We start from the raw sequence: 17524 nt of genomic DNA, 5'->3' as shown, positions 1-17524 counted from the left end.
AACACCCAGGCTGAAGGAAGAACAAAGACATTTGTAAGAACACCAGAGCAGACAGTTTGCAGATAGAAAATCCTGTCCTACATTTAATGTTCCTTGTTTGCAAATTGTTTGTCCTCGAGTGACTTCTCCTTCCCGTTAGGATGACAGGAACACTGTGATGGAACAGCTGTTGGTGTGCAGATGGATGCACAGGAATTGGAGGTGCCACAAGTCTCCTGGGTGACCTTGAGTGCTGCCTGATTCCTGTTCCTGGCACACTGGCACCGTGGAGCAGCCAGGTGTGGCTGTGGCAGAGCCAGCAAGTGCAGTGCAGAACAGACCTCCCTCCAAGCCAGCCCTAAAGAAAAGAGATTCAACCAGATCCTTAAATCCTGGTGATGGCAAAACCAGTCAGGGCCCACGGTGCATTTTCCTAACTCGAAGTCGAGTTTTGCCGTCGGTTTGTCCCCGACAGAATTTTGGTCCTGTTTAACAGAGCCAGATTGGGAAGAGCCTGTAAATGTTTTTGCACTTGTTTTCTTTGCTTTGTGCCTTGAAGGCAGACGTGTGTCCCACTGCAGGGTGTTCTCAGTGCTGTCTCCTTCAGGGATGTGAAATGGGAAACGTGACCCACACAGGAAGAGGTGTTCACAGACAGGAATGGAAAGATTTGTTTTGCTGTTTTCCTCTGCGCATCACCGGGAGTTTTCCTGAGCACTGAGCTGTGTAGAACAGGAATTCCTGTGCTGTTCCATGAGCTGGGGGTCTCTCTGGGGGAGCTGCTTTGTTTGAAGGCAGATCCACTGCTGATTCCTCTGCTTCAGCTCTTGCAATCCGGCTCAGCACTCCGAGATGTGCTGAAGGCATCTCCTGCATGTTGAGCTCTGTAACCCCTGTATCCCTCAGGATGGGGTTTAGGCTGGGTCTGGCATGAACCAGAGAAATGCTTTTAAGGTTTCAAAGAGCTGCTCTAAGTGCTGGTGTCTCTCTGCAGGTGGTTTCATCAGCTTCAACGGCTCGTGGCGCGTGCAGGGGATCCTGGCCATGTCCCGCTCCCTGGGAGACTACCCCCTGAAGAACCTGAACGTTGTGATCCCCGATCCCGACATCCTCAGCTTTGACCTGGACAAACTGCAGCCAGAGTTCATGATCCTGGCCTCTGACGGGCTGTGGGACGCCTTCAGCAACGAGGAGGCCGTGAGGTTCATCAAGGAGCGCCTGGACGAGCCGCACTTCGGGGCCAAGAGCATCGTCCTCCAGTCCTTCTACAGAGGGTGCCCCGACAACATCACAGTCATGGTGGTGAAGTTCAGGAGTAGCAGCAAAGCAGAAGAGCAGCAGTGAGCAGAGGCTCCCTCTGAACTCGGCACAAACACAGTAGGAAGCTCGAGTAAAAGCCGCTCCGATTCCCCGCGGGAGGAGCGGACGCCTCTGCTCTTTGTTCTGTGCTTGACAACAGGAGCAATACAACAAATCCATGCTGAGCAATGACAGGAATTCAGTTTGTCCACGTGTCCCTGCCTCCGGTGACCTTGCTGCTGCTCCTCCAAAACTGACTGGAACCTTCCATTGCACCATTTTCTTTACGAATCCTGTGCAGACTTCCCGTTGGATTCCTCCCCTCCCGTCTCCAAGGTCGGTCCAGGTGCACGGCAGGGTCAGGGCAGTGCTGCTGCTTTTCCCCCATAGCTGGGACTGCTCAAGTTCCTCATCCCTTTAACCCACAGTGATAAGGCTGAATAGGAAAAGGTTTCTGATTATTGGCCTCTTATATGAAGGAGGAAGAGGAGCCAACTCTCCCCCTGCTGCCACACTCTTGGCTCTCTCGCTTCATTTAACCTCACCCCCCTTCAACAAATCCCTGCCGAGCATGTGAGTAGGTAGAGATACTGAATTACCTGAAGCCACATGTTTATTCAGGCTGTGCATTACTCTATAACAATTCTAGGCCATGTTGTATCCAAACCAACTCATGGTAAACTTCAGCAAAATACTCTGAGGTCTGACACCTTCTGTGTGAGAAAACAGCTCAGCTGTGAGAGCAGAGGGTCTGTCCTCCACCAAGGATCACCCTGACCTTATTTTGTTGGCATGGACTTGGAAAGCAATGCAAGGTAAAATTAATTTCATTAGTGACTTTTGGAAAACTCCTCAGAGCAGGGGGTTCCTCAGAGCTGCCTGAGTCAGGGCTGCTCACATGGTTATTCCTGGTACCAACTGCAGATGGATTCATGGTGTTAACCCCGGGGCACAGCCGTGTTTTGGGATAATGTACAAATGCCAGGCAGCATCGTTGCACTGTAGAGATGAAAGCTTGTGTTAAATCTAGAGAAAAGCCTGCTTAGATCTAACTTTCAGTATTTAATTGTGTTTTGGAACCTGTGGCTGCTGTAAGTTTGAAGGAGGACAGTGTGAGTTTGTTCTGCACGTGGTAACAACTGCTGAGGGACAGGGTGTATGAGATGAACGGACCAGGCTGGAGAATTGTAATAATCCTTGGAATCTCCCTGCAAAACGTGGTCCTGGACCATCTGCTCAAGGTTCAGGGCGCTGGAGGTTGTTGGTGTTTGGGTCTGGAGGGGAATCAGAGATCTGCTGCATTAACTGGCATTGCCTGTTCTTGGGTGCTGAGCAGGTCTGGGTCTCTCAAGGAGAAAATCAAAGAGCACAAAATCCTGCTCGAGAGGGAATTCCTATCTTAGTCTTTTCAGTTTTGTTCCTAGGTTACCTCTTCCCCAAGGGACCTCCCTCCTTTAATTTGTTGGGGATAATCACAGCTCTTAATTGGATCTGTTGCCTTTACCAGTGCTGTCCAAAACGTGTAGGGGATCCCTTGGCAGCCTCTGCTCATCCCAGACTCCAAGTGGAGCCCTTTGACTCTGAAAAGTGAAAAGCAGGAGAGGGAAGTGTCCAGCACTGCTCTTTCCCTGGAGGATGAGAGGCTCCCGACTTTTTTAATCCCTTGAGAAGTACATGCAGTGACTTGGCAATGCAGCTTGGCAGTTCAATTGAGCAGCTCCCAGGAAACGTTAAAAACTGCAGAGCACTTCAGTTGTTTTACTTTGAGAAGGTGTTTGAGGTCAGAAGGCTGGGAAATGCAAACCTTGTGTGGTATTTCCCTGGGAGTGCTCAGTCCTGGAGCCAGGAATGGCACAGCAGCAGTATCAGAGCTCCAGGCAGAGCCTTTCCTGTGTCCTTCACAGGAGATGTTCCGTTGCACCAGCTCTCCTTTGGAGGACACAGCCTGGGGAGCTGCCCAGGGAGAAGGAGAATCTGACCCAGCAGCTCCAAAGGAGAGGGATGTTTGTGTAGCAGAGGCATCACCTTCACGGGAACTGGGGGAGTTGGAACTGGAATGATGGTCAGCTCCCAAAAAAACATAGTAGATTAAAAGCACTGGAGTGAAAGCTGCTGGCTGCACTGAGCCTCCTGCAGCTCCCACTCCCGAGGTGAGTGAGAATCCCTGAGGGATCTGTGACCTTTTCCTGAGCATCCCTGAGGGATCCATGACCTTCTCCAGAGCTTGGCTCACTGGCTGTGCTCCAGCACTCGTGACAGACAGGAAGAGAAGGTGGCAGGAATTCCCAGCCATGAGGAGCAGTGGGAGCACTCTGGAAGCAAGCCCTGCTCACAGGATTTAGGAAAACAGTGCAGTGCAGTACAGAAGGGGTTTGCCTGGATGTTTATTCCAGGATCATTCCCTCTGTCACTCCCAGCCCCTCCAGGCAGGCACCAATCAGCCCTGCTCTAGCCTTCGAGTGTCTGCAGCTGCAGCAAGAGCTGCTGGAGCACCTTCAGCTTCCTCTGCAGCCTCCTCTCCCCCTCCCTCTGCACTGTCCTGGCCATCCAGGCCCATCATCTCTGTTGAGCTGGTGATTTTGGCTTTTATTACTTTTAAAAAACGAGTTTCAGCTGCTTTAGGTGTGAAGCTGAAGGCCTGGGGGAGGTGAGAGGCTTTGTGTGCTCTTCCACCTCTGTGCTCTGTGCCTGCCTGTGCTCCCTGCTGCCAGCCTGCAAAGCTTTTCATCCAAACCCAGACATGTAGAATTTTGCTGATTTGTGCCAAATTCTGTCGTGACACAGCTGTGGGACGACAAGGTTGAGTAATGTACCTTTTGCTGATGCAAGCTGAACAATCCAGGGTTCTCCCACTGCCTTAACGCTCCATCCTCCAGCTGGGAAGGGTTGCCAGGTGCTGTAGCCAGAAATATCCGCCGTGGCAGAAGGGGTTCCTCCCTGCTGCTCTCCTGCCTGGGCACCTCTCCAAAAAAAAGAGCTGCCTTTTGGTGGCAGTGGCCAGAACACAGCTGGGAGCTCCTCTTGCCATGGAAGTTTTTTGTAGCCCGAGCCCGAGTGGCTCCGTTGGTGACATCTGTTCCCTTGGGAAGAGCCTCCCGTGGCACAGAACTGAGGGATTGAGTTGCTGCCAAAGAGCATCTTCCCTGTGGTCCAATGTGACAAAATGTACCTTGTTCATTAGTTCAGCTGGTCCGGTGCTTAAGGAATTGGGGCTGTTCCCAGGGATGTCACAAGCTCCCCGTTAACTCACGTGGGACATTTTAATGTTCAGTGATCAGGATTGGGATCATGGATTGCCATGGAGTTCACCACTCTGATTATACACTGGGAGGGGTTCAGACAGGCTGATCCTTCCTAGAATTCCTGGAAGGGCTGGGACTTTCCCTGCTTGTCCCTCCGGGGCTGGGGTTGGTGGCGCTGTGGCTCCGTCTAGTGGTCTGAGCCTGCCCTGGGAATGGGAACTCCGCAGCATGCCCTCCAATTCCTCAGCGGCTCTCTCAGCCCGTGTGGCAAAGGGGAGGGATTTAAAGTCCCCCTTGTTTCCCAAGCTGGAGTCAGGAATTCGTTGCTCACCTCAGGGCTGGCAGGAGACACCGTTTTATTTCACACCAAACCGATCCCACTCCTTCTTCTGTTGCACCATCCAGCACCAGGCACAGGGATCTCATCCCACAGGGAGGGGTGGCACGGGTGGCACTGTGATGGTGGCACCACCTGTACTCCTAAAATGTCTAAAAATACCCAATTTGACACGAATGAGCCAGTTTTACTGATAGATTGTCTAGATTAATATAAATAAGGCAAATGCCGTCCAGCATCATGGACTGTCCACTGACTGTGGGTGCTGCTGCTGTTCTTACACAGTTAAACCATTTACAGAGGTAAAAGTAAAATATTAGGAAGGTTTCCGAATCCAGGAGTTAGAACTGAAGTGCTGCACCAGCCTGAACAGTGTTTGCTGCAGAAACACCAACGCCACGGCCTGAAAATAAGGGATTTTGTGTCCAGCTGCCTCTCAGGATGCAGGACAGCCCTGCTTTAAATAATATGGATATATTGCTAATGTAGCTGATACTTGTTTTACACAGAGAAACATTTAGTGAGTGATTATACTACAGAAAAAAACCCAACAAACTTACCAGCCTTTCCTTTCCCAAAGTAGGTTTTTAGGCCTCTGTACAAAATTCCAAGTTTACAGTTGAGAATGTTCTGCTGGAATTTGGCAACTGCAGAGCCTGGAGCTGCTGCCCCTTGCTGTGCTCCATATATTCATAAATGACCTTTCTAAACCTGAAGACTCAGCAAAAAAAAAAAAAAGAGTTACTACTGAGTTGAAGTTTAATTAGTTTTATTTCTGTGGTGCTGACCAGACAAGGTTTAGGGAAGCAGCTGTTTCAGAGTTTTCCCTTAGGTAACTCAAAAGTTCCAGGTGTCTCCAGTTCTCCAGGATGGTCTGGGTGCTCTGGTAAGCAAATGGATGCAGCTGAAGCCTTTCTAGAACCATAAATAAGAGGCTCAGGAGCAATTCCTGAGATAACAGTTTGTCCTTCACTCCTTTCTGGGTTATGAAATGCTTAAATAGCCACGTAACTTCTTTCAGCAGAAGCTCCACAGGTTGGGGGAAATGCTGTTATAATCTCCAAAATACACAATTTTGGCAAATTGCTGGGCTAAGTGCCTGTGAATGCTCCCAACAGCTTTCAAAATGTGGATTTTTAAAGCACCCACCTCCTTTTCCTCAAATGTCTGTCAAAGTGTGTGGGACCAAACAGCCAACACACCATCCAGGCACCAATTCCCAAATCCCTCAGTGCTGGTGTTTCCTGCAATGAGCTGCACCTGCCCCTTCTCCCAGTGAACAAAATTCCTCCTCAAAAGTCAGTTCTGCAAAGTCTGAACCTAAAAATAACCATCCTGAAAATCCAAGGCCTCATAATTCTTTAATCATCTCAACATAATGTGGGGTTTTCTTCCCAAAAATTAAAAGAACTCCCTCTTTTAAAATAGATTAAAAGAAACATCAGGTTCTTAGAGATATATAGAAATTACTTTGAACCTGTAAATTGAAGCTTAATTTCCAACACAGAACAATTCCTACCTGGCTGTATAAGGTATTATTTTATGGGTTTATACTTGAAACAGAGAACCATATTATGTTTCTAATTAAATCCCTGGATCATGGAATGGTTTGGGCTGGAAAGGACCTTAAAGCCCATCCAGTTCCACCCCTGCCATGGGCAGGGACACCTTCCACTGTCCCAGGTTGTCCAGCCTGGCCTTGGACACTTCCAGGGATCCAGGGGCAGCCACAGCTTCTCTGGGCAACCTGTGCCAGGGCCTCCCCACCCTCACAGGGAGGAATGAGATCCCTGTCCTGCCAAAACTTGGGATCCCTGTCCCTGCCACCTCTGCCTTGGGCAAACTGTCAACACTTCATAAGTGGACCAGAGTGGAACAGGCTGCTTGGACACAAAGGGAAATTTGGGAAATATGGAGCTCCACACTCCTTCAGCATCCCTAAGGAAACAGATGGAGCCGGATCAGGAACTCAGTGGCACATCCTTCACTCAGGTTTTAGTTTAAATTTGACAGAAACCTGATAAAATTCCATTGTTTGCTGTGCATCCAGGCATCTGTGAGTTACTTGCATTGAAATGCTTTAGCAGGGACTGGGAAACATAAGGCAAAACTTTGGAAAATATGCCAAATGTCCTGGGAATACTGATCACAGGGAATGCTGCCCCTGCCTGGTTTATTTGGAATTTGTTTGTTCCAAATGCACACAAAGCATTTCAGCATTTTAACTCCTCTGGAGTAACATCCAGGCAGGGAATTCCACATCAGAACCCCCCTTTGCTCCCCATCCAGCAGCAATTCCCAAAAATCTTTGCCCAATGGATTATTACCATTAGGCTTTTCAAGTCAGAAACCCCAATTTTCCTATAAAATCACAAGTACTTGGAATTCTGATTTACTACAGCTTTTAAACCACTTACTGCATGAGAAAAGAAAACCAACCCTTAGGATCTGGAAAAATTTTAGGCATTTTTAATACAATATTTTAGGCAGATGCAATAAAATTTGGGCCCACCTCTGACTTCAATTCTTAGATTAGCTCATGGTCTGAAGGTTTTTCACCTCTTGCATGGCTGCTCATGCTAAAAACTTCCCTAATCACGGCTTTAAGCAGAAACAGGAGCTTAGTTAGGAATTTTACAGTTAGGAATTTTCCAGCCTTTTAAGCAATAATAAGGTCAGACTCAAACACAAATCAGATTTGGAAAGGAGGGGTTTTTCAGAAAACCAGGACTCATTTTCCAGTGGGATTCGTTGCAGAGTTGCTGTCACTGTAGGTGACAATTAATTTCAAACTGATCACTGTGTACAAACCTTTGTTTGTTGAGCAGTGTCAGCACTTGGGGCACAGAAACCCCAAATACTGGCAGGTGATGGGTGTGTTTCTGGTCCTCTGTGACCCTCCTTTCTCCCTCACCAGGACCACTCTCTGCTTTATCTATTTTCTGAAGCCTGCAGAGTCATAATTACATTTTTTTTTGGGGGGGGAAGCAATAAAAACAGTGCTGTAGTATCAGTGTTTTTGTGGCAAATAATTTATTTCTGAACACGTAACACGGCAGGCTTCTAAAAAACAGAGGGGTTTGGGTTCTGAGATGTAAGAACAATCATAGAACGAGGCAAATATTTCTCACAGAGCTCTCAGGATCTGCCCAGAGAACAATCAAACCCCAGATCCTAAACCCGTGGCACAGCTGTAGTTGTACCTGTTTCTGGAAATACAAGAGCATCCTTCCCTCAGTTACCCAATTCTGTATCTTCAGCTATTTAACAAAAAAAAAAAAAACCTCTTATTTTTTAAAAGCTTCAAGCTTACCATCCATCCTTAGAACACTGACATCTTGTCTAGAGAGTGTTGTCCCCAAAACCTCCCTTTTATACCTACAAGAATAACCCGTCCTCCGATCCCACCCGAACCCCACGTGCAGCTGTTGGAAAAGAGCCAAACTCAATCCTGACCACAAGGGAATGAAGGCACTGCTGAAACCTCCCCCCCGTGGTCCTGGAGGTTTCTGCACCTCTTGTGGTTTGTCTGTAGGAGACACTGTGGAATTCTGCCAGGCAAAATCCCTGGGAACAGGAGCTGCTCCATGGACAGGATGTCACCGTAGTCTCCTCCCCGTGTAGTGGATGTGTCCAGATTAATTATGTTCATGCAATTGCAAAATTCTGTATTGTTGTCTCTTAGAAGTGTAAACTACTGAAAACTGGGCCTTGCTGATATGAATAAAGTGATTAAAAACTGGTCTTTACACACAGGGCAGAGTTTGTCTTCTTTAAATATAAATATCGGGGGGTTCTTCCTTTTTCACGTTTTAAAATGTGGGGGAAGGAAACTAATTGAGAAAAGCAGACATAAATCACAGGAGAAATTATTCTGCTTTCATCTTCCCTGTGGTTTCCAAAGCTCCTGGGATGCATCAGTACACACAGAGAGATGTTTATATATGGGGGTTGATTACCCCAGTGTTTTTGGGATGTCTCATAACCAGTGAACTCCACCTGCCCTCCAGGAGTCTGGGAACACTGTCAAAGACACCAAAGCCATTCTATTTTATGTCTGTAGAGACACACACAAAAAGTGCCCCACTTTCCCAGAATTTCCCATCAGCTCCTGCAGATCCCACAGGCTTGGAATGTTCTTGGAAGCCTTACAGAGGTGATACATTTAAATACCCAGGTGTGACACTCTCAGAAGGGTCACAGAGGTGAGACACAGAAAGAAGGTTGTTTTGCTTCACGCTGGGCAGAGAACAAATAATGGAGAGTGGCTATAAAACCATAAAAACAGTCCAGGCAGGAATTTGGGAAGAGTCCTCAAAGCTGGTTTCTTGCCATAAACGTTATTCCTTTTCATCCATTCCAGAAGATTCAGGCAGAAATCCCTGTAGCTGACCACATGGGGAGGTGTCAGAGGCAGATGGGACAGAGCATTCCAAAGTACCCTGAGCATTCCAAAGTACCCTGAGTGTGTGGGATACCCACGTGGAAAAGTGCTTTGTGAATTCCTGGTATTTTTATTTAAGACTACTGGGGTGTTCCAGGGAAATGCTGCCACTGCAGTGTTGTCAAAGGCATCTCTAGAACTGCTTTTGGTTTGCATTTCCCTGCCCTTTAAATGTTTTTACACCAAACAGGGTTTTAAGTTTTTTTGTTAATCCAGAATCAAAGGCAAGTCACGGAACTGCTGGATGACAAATCCTGCCAAAACTGGATGAGTTCACTCGGTGCAAGGCCATGAACTGCAATCAGGTGCCTGTACTTACAGACATCAAAATTAACTTTATACAGGAAGAACTGTTCCGCATCTTCTGGAACACTGACGTTGACTTTAAGAATATTTAAGCAAATTCCAACATAAACATCCTCAAATTTCACGGGTTTGACGTGGCTCATCAGCTCATAAATCCTCAGGGCCAGCTTTCCATCCAGGACATAGCCCATCCCACCACAGTAGGGAGGGTACAGCCTGAAGGGATATTCCTGGTAGGAGATGGATCTGGTTTTGTGAGAGCCCCTGTAGGCAAAGTTGTTGATGAGGGGGTAACCAGTGAAAAGGTTCTCCGAGGAATTCTGCTGCAGCAGGAACTTCACCAGGTTGGGGGTGTTGATGAAGACATCACTGTCAGTCTTCATGAGGAACCTGGTGCTGGGGCAGAACTCGGAGACCCATTGGAACCCCATGATGGTCTTCAGGGTGAGGTTGTCGTAGGTGTCCAGGAAATCCTGCCGGATGATGTCTCCATAGAGGATGCTCTCGTCCTCCACCGACAGCTCTGCAGCGTTGTCTCCCCTCTGGGTGTCCTGCCCCAGCAAGAACAGGGTCAGGACTCGGTGGCCCCACCAGGAGCTCCGAGAGCCCCACGTTATCCTGATGGCCTGCCTGGCCTTCACCTCCTTCGGGCGGGAAGACACCAGGATGACCAGGAATGGGTGGATGTCCCGGCACTTCCAGCGCTCCCGCAGCGTGAACAGGTAGTTCTGCTTGTAAACGGGTTCATACTCGTAGAAATACATCAGGTTCACCTTCTCAAGCACAGTGTTGGAAGGAGAGGTTATGTACAATATTGTTACCATGGAAAACACCAGGAGAAACACAAAAACCCACTTTAAGGGCCTCCTGTACGTGGCACCCACTGGAAGCAGTGTCATGGTCTATCTGTGGAAGTGCACTGGTGACCTTCAGAATCCATTGCACGAGTCCTGAAGCATCTTTCTTGCTGGAAAAAAAAGGAACAAGTAGCATTCAGAGCAGTGTTATCCAAATATTACCTTTTCCTTCTCTAAAGTGTCAGCAGGGAGCGTGGTGTGAAGTGAAGACAAATCCAAGCCTCCCTGATCCAGCTGTTCCATCCTGCACTCCATGGATCCCAGCAGAGCATGGAGCACGGCCTGGACTGAAACCTCCTGGCTTTCTCCTTGGAAATCCCCCCTGCATGGATCTGAGCCAATGTTGTGATCCCACAGATCTCAGAGGTCCATGTTGTGATCCCAGAGATCTCAGAGATCCATGTTGTGATCTCGATCTCTCCCACTCGATTCCACCGCCAGGAAGGAACAAAATCCAGTGGCTACAAAGCAAGTGGATGTTCAGAGGCTTCAAAATGTGGGATTTCTCTTAAACACAGGAATTCCTACTGGTTTGTATGAGCTGGAGCAAATCAGCCAAGACAGCAAAAGTACACAAAAATATTTCATCCCCTATTTAAGGGTTGAGCAGCTGCTTGTTCTGAAGGAGGAAGAAGGTAAAAATCAACTCATTTAATTAAATTAAGTGATTTAATAAAGCCATTTTTGACCAAAACCATCACCATTTTTACCATTAGCCAAGTCATGTTTGGATTTGAGACACACACCTCGGCCTGGAGCCCCAACTCCTCAGCAGGTACTTCCAAACCCCATGGAATCCGTGCTGAAGCCATTCCTACAGTGTCAGGATTAGAGATTCCAATCAACACATCCTCCCAAAACTCAGTTTAAACCCTGTACCCTCCATGTACCACTGTTTACCTTTCCTGTATTTCTTTAAAACTGCACATGCTGTGCTCATACATTAGACATCTTTAGGAATTCCAGAGGATTTCTGATGTTTGCAGTAATAATATTTACCCTGCACTGTAAAGTGCTCACAGACACAGTAAGGGTGAGGGAAGGTTCAATTTCTCAGCACAATTAATTACTGTTTATCTTCAAAAATATCACCACAGGGCTTCTAAGTGTTTTGTATTTGACAAATACACAGCACACTGGAATCCAAGGAAATTTGATTTGCCAGAGCCCACCTGCCTCATATTTCTGACTTTAAATTCATCATCCTTTAAAAGAAAAATCTGGAGCACATTTCTTTAAAATTCACCAAAGATGCATCTTTAAAATGGATTTCAAGCAATTTTATATAAATAAGTATTTAATAGAAGATTTTTGGACTGATCCCTCTCAAAACCAGGAAGTAACTAACAGGAATCTTCTCTCTATATCCACCAACTTGGCTTTCAGTGAACAATATGAAAATACATAGTGGAAGAAAATAATTTAAGTTTTATATATATATCAGTGCTTATTATTTGATATTATATCAATAACATTTATCAGGGTTTGATGACCAACTTAAAGTAAAAGCATGTCACAGCTGGATCAGTTCTTGGCTGCCTAATGGAAAAAAACCATAAGGACTTTGATTTTTTATGGCAGTCACCCTCCAGGATCATTGACCACTTCAAACACAGGCAGGAAAACAGGCAAATCCAAGGGGAAACCCCAAACACAGCCCTCAGAAAATGTCCACCTCTTCCTATTTCAAAAGGGCAAAGCAAAGGAAGGAGGTTGAAGCAGCGAGGTCTGAGTGGAGCTGGACCTTCTGCCCGGTCCTGGTGCAGGTGCAGCCCTTCCAGCTTCCCAGGGTGGGTTCTCCACCACTTCCAGGCTTTATCTGCTGGCAGTTTTCCCCTTCCAGTTGTACAGCAGGCACATCAGGAGCAGCACCAGGTCAGGAACTGCTCCTTCCAGGGAATTCCTTTCATTTTCTTCCAAGCTCACAACTCCCTGGCTCTGAGATTGTGCCAACAGATCAAACCGATGAACTTTGGAACAAAGGTGAGGCAACATGTGCTGAACATGCTCCACAGGGATTTTAGATCCATCTTTCACACTCTGCTTCAGCCAGGGAATTACGGAGTGTGAACATGCTTGGCAGGAAAAAGGCAGGAAATTCTCATATTCACTGAAGACTGACAATTCCAATAACTATGATATCGTCCAGTTTAAAGATTTTTAAATATCTTAATGTTAGATGTATAGAAAAACAAATCCTTTTGCTTTATAAAGCTACCAGCAGAAATTATTTGGAAATTTATTCCTGTCCCTTGGCCTCAAGGTCAGGTTGGATGGACCTCTGGGCAACTTGGTCTATGGAAGGTGTCCCCTCCCATGGCAAGGGGTGGAACTGGATGATCCTTAAGACCTTCCAACCCCGACCAGCCAGTGATTCCATGCGGTTTACAACCAATCTAGGGGAAATTTTGCAAGACGCCGGTGTACGATGCTCTAATATAACAATACTTTAAGAACTATTTTAAAGGACTTTTAACAACGACTTTCTCTCACTCCTGACCGCCCGAGCAACCCCGGTTCTCTGTTCCAGGCGCCTTCTCTCGTGCCATGGATTAAGGAGCAGCAGGGAGGGATGGTGCGAGGGGCTCTGCCGCCCTCTGCTGAACCCAGGCAGCGATTTAAGGCCGTTTCAGTGGTTTTTATTAAAATCAGGCACCGGAGCCGCGCTCGGTGCCCGCGGTCATCGGGCTCCCCCCGAGCACCCACCGCACCCACCGCGGCCCGGGGGGGCCCGCTCCCACTCCCATCCCAATGTCCCACTCCCATCCCAGTTTCCCATTCCCGTTCCCATTACCGTGTCCCTCCTGTCGCTGCCGGGCCCGGGAAGCGGCGCCTCCCCTTCCGCCTCCCCGAGCGCCGGGAGCGGCCCCGCCGATCCCCGCCTTGCCCCGCCCGGCTCCCGGAGCATCCCGGTGGCTCCCTCCGGCAGGAATCCCGAGCTAAGGCCGGGCAGGGCCGGGCAGAGCTTTCTCCCCCTCCTGCCTCGGCCGCTGGAATGGCCCTCGTGAGGATTCACTCCCTCCATCCCATCTGCTGACTTTAGGGATTGGAATAACCTGCCCGGGCAACTCGGCGACCTGCAGAGTTTACACAAAACCGCCGGGTGTACAAAAGGGTTGTTGTGCTTTGGGCGCAGATTAGTTGGTGCCAAATCAGCTGTCCCGGGTTTATGACTCGGGGTTGTGCAACCGAACCTACAGGCAAACCCTAAACACAGGATAGTCCCGGCCCGGCCCGGCAAACACACCTTTGGACAAAGCAAAGGTGGATGTTCCATCCATGCTCGGGAGCAGATATGGGGTTAGAACCCGGCAGCAGGAGCTGCATCACACCCTGCCCTGTGGTTTGATCTCACACTGGTTATGAACTCCGAAGCAATGCAGGGAATCCTCACTGGAAGCAGCTCTGGATCACACGATCCTGCTCTGAACTGAACTCGTGTGGGCTCTGGTACTGTTAGAAATGACCAGCCCCCGATGCCCTCCCAGGGCAGCTGCTCTGTGCTGGCCTTCACTTTAATTAGCTGGTGAAAATCAGACTCTGCTTGATCACTGCCATGAAGTGACGGCCTGATGTAAGAAATGACTGTGAACACAGCTGGAGCAGACACAGAGCAGAGAACTGTGTGAGCTTCAAGTCACAGCACCACCCATCCCTGCCAGGCTTTGCCCTTGCTCAAGATACCATGTTTCCTCAGAACTGCACGCTGTTTTCCAGGGAATTCTGATTCATTTGACTGCATTACACATCTCAGAGTTGCCTCCCTGTCTTTCAGTTCGTTCATATACATTATTTATAAGGAAACACAAACCCTTTCTTCCCGGATTTAATACATCATGACCTGCTCCTGCAAAAAGTCCTCCACGTAATCTATATGTCTTATTAACTATGAAAAATGCACAGCACTGAGAACATCACTGTCATATTTTGTTGCCCCCAATTAGTTCTGGTCTAACCCTTTTAGCTTCAAGAGATACCAGATTATAACTTGTCTGACAAGGCTGAGGTCTATTTTACGCAACATGTAATATGTGAGCAATCAATGTCGTAATTATTGAAATGATTGTGCTATCAGTCAGCAGCTCCTTTGGCCACCAAGACCTTCACAGCTTTTTGCTGATTATATATTTTCTGAAGCAAAGACAAATGGTTTCTTGGATGTGAGAGCAAGTTAGTACTGCAGTACTCGGTATGTGTTGGGCCAGCCCGGTGTAGGTCTGTCTACTGTCTGAAAAATGGAGACTTAATAGGAATTCAATAATATCAGACTAAATTTTCTGTCTCCTCTTGGTTTGTTTTACTATTTAGAATGCTGGCAAAAGAAATTATCAAGACACGGTTATTTCCCTGACTCTTGTCCCTTTACTGAAGGAAATCTTCATCAGTGGGCAAGCAGAGTAGAGCAGAATGAAGCTAACAGAGATTTTTAATTTCAGGCAGCAGAGTCTCAGCGATGACTGGTTCGTAAGGTCTATATTTACTCATTATATCATCATACAAAGTGCAGTTAAAGTTGTTCATACAAACAGAACCCCCAGCTCACAGCTCTGGCAGGAGGAGGCAGTGCCATGGTCAGAGGCAGGCGGGTGGAGCAGAGCCTGCCTTTAAAGGAGCTCTGTTACAGTTTGATTGAGTCCCTGGGCCTGGGGAGACTCAGATTAGAAACCACTGACACAGAATCACAGAGAATGCTGAGCTGGCAGGGACCAAGCAGGGTCATCAAGTCCAACTCCTGGCCCTGCACAGGACACCCCAAGAATGACACTTTGTGCCTGAGCGCCTTGTCCAAACCCTCCTGGAGCTCTGGCAGCCTTGGGGCTGTGCCCACCACCCCGGGGAGCCTGGTCAGTGCCCAACACCCTGTAGGGGAAGAGCCTTTTCCTGAGATCCAACCTGACCCTGCCCTGACACAGCTCCAGCCATTCCCTTGAGTCCTGTCACTGGTCACAGAGTGAAGAGATCGGTACTGCCCCTCTGCTGCCCCTTGGGAGGATGTTGAAGACCCCAGTGGGGTCTGACCTCAGTCTCCTCCAGCTGAACAGACCAAGTGCCCTCAGCCGCTCCTCTTGTGGCTTCCCCTCCAGACCCTTCCCATCCTCGTGGCCTCCTTTGGATTCTCTCTAATACCTTAATATCTTTTTATATTGTGGTGCCCAAAACTGCACACAGAACTCAAGGTGACATTGGTTTGTTGCTGGAAGATGCACTTTGAGGGCACCTTGTCAGTTTATGGATTGATAAGTATGGACAAACCTTAGGATTTCCCCTCCTCCCTGGCTGTGTTTATACATAATTCCTTTTCCAAAATGGATGTGGATGCACTGAGACAGGGCAGACTTTCCCCAGCCCATGGATCAGGGAGTATAGCCAGGCTGCTGGTCCTGGAAGTCTTGGAAGACCTGTTGGAAGGCAGTAACCTTTGTGCCCGTGACCAATTGGTAGGTTACTCATGGTGTCCCACCCACAGGCTTGGCACGGAGGGTGCACCTTCCTGAGCGCTGCTGGCCTGTTATCAACCCGATAAACCACCCGGTGTGTTTGCACAGAGGTTTTACTGACTGCAGAGCACAGAGCTGCTTCTTCCCCTTCCTGCCTCTTTTGTCCTTCATCTCACAGAGGAGGAAAGACATCGATGCAAATTGGCTTCACGGAAGAGAGGGAATATCCCAGCCTGGCTGGAGTGGAGAACTGCAGGGCAGAAATGGGCCAGCAGAACACCAAACCCCACAGAGAGAAGCAAGCCAATATAGTGATGCTGGGACTGGATTCTGCAGGAAAATCCACGCTGTTGTACAAGCTCAGGTATAAAGATACTTTTCTGACCACGCCAACCATCGGCTTTAATGTGGATATGATTGAAACTGGGAGAGATTTCACACTGACGTTTTGGGATGTTGGAGGGCAAGAGAAAATGAGGCAGGTCTGGAGCAATTTCCTGGAGGGCACAGATGGACTGCTGTACGTGGTGGACAGCTCTGATAAGCGACGGCTGGAGGAATCCAGGAGAGAGTTTGAGCTCATCTTGAAGAACGAATCCATAAAAAACGTGCCGGTCGTGGTGCTGGCGAACAAGCAGGACTTGCCTGGAGCTTTGAACGCCGAGGAAATCACCAGGAGGTTCAAGATGAAGAAGTACTGCAGTGACAGGACTTGGTACGTGCAGCCCTGCTGTGCCATCACGGGAGAGGGGCTGGAAGAAGCTCTCCATAGAGTGACCACGTTTGCCAAACAGTACAGCAGATCCAAGGAGTCCTTCAAAATCCTGAAGGAATTCGAAACATTTTAAGGATTTCTATCATCAAACTCTGGAGAATGTTAACATATTTTGTTGGACCGACTAAATCTGGAAATATTGGAGTCTGGGGAACTTTTATACATAAATATTTATGAAGAACTTTGACAATATTGAAGTCTACTGTTATACCTGCAGATGCTTCCGAGATACGACTCTGCAGCATTTTATTTTTTTTTTTTTATTTGCTCAGGGTTGTTCAGCTCAGAAATGTGGCTGTTGAACGATGAGAAAGGTGGAGTTGAGCACCTGGAAACGAAATAGGTGAGAAGTGTTTAAATCCCTTAAATCAGGTCATTTTGTAAGAGATAAATGAACCGAGTCATTTGTTCAGCAATGATAAAATGCTGTTTTGTAATAAATACTCTGTGGATGTATTTCTCTTATATGTATATTTATATATTTGAAATAGTGGGTTTAGAGCTTAAACTTTTAATTATATACAAGAGAACTTGTTGGCTATTACTGCATTCTAGAAACAATTACTCCAAACAGGTTTTAACAAGCAGGATCTGCCCCTCAATCAGCCCCAGGCAGAGCTGGGATCCAGTGCTGTCTCTAAGGTGTAGGTCTGATGTCCCGTTGTCCCAGATTTCCATGTGCTGCTTTCCTTGTTTCACTGCTGGATTGCTCTCCTTAGCCAGGAGCAGAGGGATGGGATCAGTCCAGCAAAGTGCTGAATCCCAGTCTTTTCAGGGGAGGAACGGGAGAATTGGCTCCTTGGTCATTTTTTAATAGATCTTGACAGATCCTGTCCTGCCTTTACTG

The 17524-nt window shown here is 47.8% G+C and overlaps 3 protein-coding genes across 5 annotated transcripts in view; 2 read left to right on the top strand and 1 right to left on the bottom strand.

The window, feature by feature from the left end:
• Window positions 1–8606, top strand: part of PPM1L (protein phosphatase, Mg2+/Mn2+ dependent 1L) — an 82239-nt gene extending 73633 nt beyond the window's left edge. The window contains exon 4 of the mRNA XM_017831379.1: window positions 974–8606. Within this exon, the coding sequence (XP_017686868.1) occupies window positions 974–1323 (350 nt within the window). The 3' untranslated portion in view covers window positions 1324–8606. The remainder of the gene's footprint in view (window positions 1–973) is intronic.
• Window positions 8607–8644: 38 nt separating this feature from the next.
• Window positions 8645–17079, bottom strand: B3GALNT1 (beta-1,3-N-acetylgalactosaminyltransferase 1 (globoside blood group)). Of its 3 annotated transcripts, XM_017831380.1 has the most exons (3): window positions 13259–13303; window positions 11211–11278; window positions 8645–10574 (listed from the first exon to the last, which is right to left on the bottom strand). In XM_017831380.1, exon 3 carries the CDS (start codon window positions 10504–10506, stop codon window positions 9520–9522), a length of 987 nt encoding a protein of 328 aa, XP_017686869.1. In that variant the 5' UTR covers window positions 10507–10574; window positions 11211–11278; window positions 13259–13303; the 3' UTR covers window positions 8645–9519. The 3 variants fall into 3 exon arrangements, with proteins under 3 accessions (XP_017686869.1, XP_017686871.1, XP_017686870.1); XM_017831382.1 differs by lacking the exons at window positions 11211–11278; window positions 13259–13303 and adding an exon at window positions 16889–17079; XM_017831381.1 differs by lacking the exon at window positions 11211–11278 and having other exon boundaries at window positions 13259–13345.
• On the top strand, window positions 16151–16880 carry ARL14 (ADP ribosylation factor like GTPase 14). The gene has a single exon (XM_017831383.1). The coding sequence runs from the start codon at window positions 16166–16168 to the stop codon at window positions 16748–16750; it is 585 nt and encodes a 194-aa protein (XP_017686872.1). The 5' UTR covers window positions 16151–16165; the 3' UTR covers window positions 16751–16880.
• Window positions 17080–17524: the final 445 nt, after the last annotated feature.

The sequence above is a fragment of the Lepidothrix coronata genome, unplaced genomic scaffold (genome assembly GCF_001604755.1).
Source record: "Lepidothrix coronata isolate B3197 unplaced genomic scaffold, Lepidothrix_coronata-1.0 Scaffold190, whole genome shotgun sequence".
Lineage (NCBI taxonomy): Eukaryota > Metazoa > Chordata > Aves > Passeriformes > Pipridae > Lepidothrix > Lepidothrix coronata.
The sequence above is the reverse complement of the archived record's forward strand: the minus strand, read 5'-3'. Positions and strand labels throughout refer to the sequence as shown.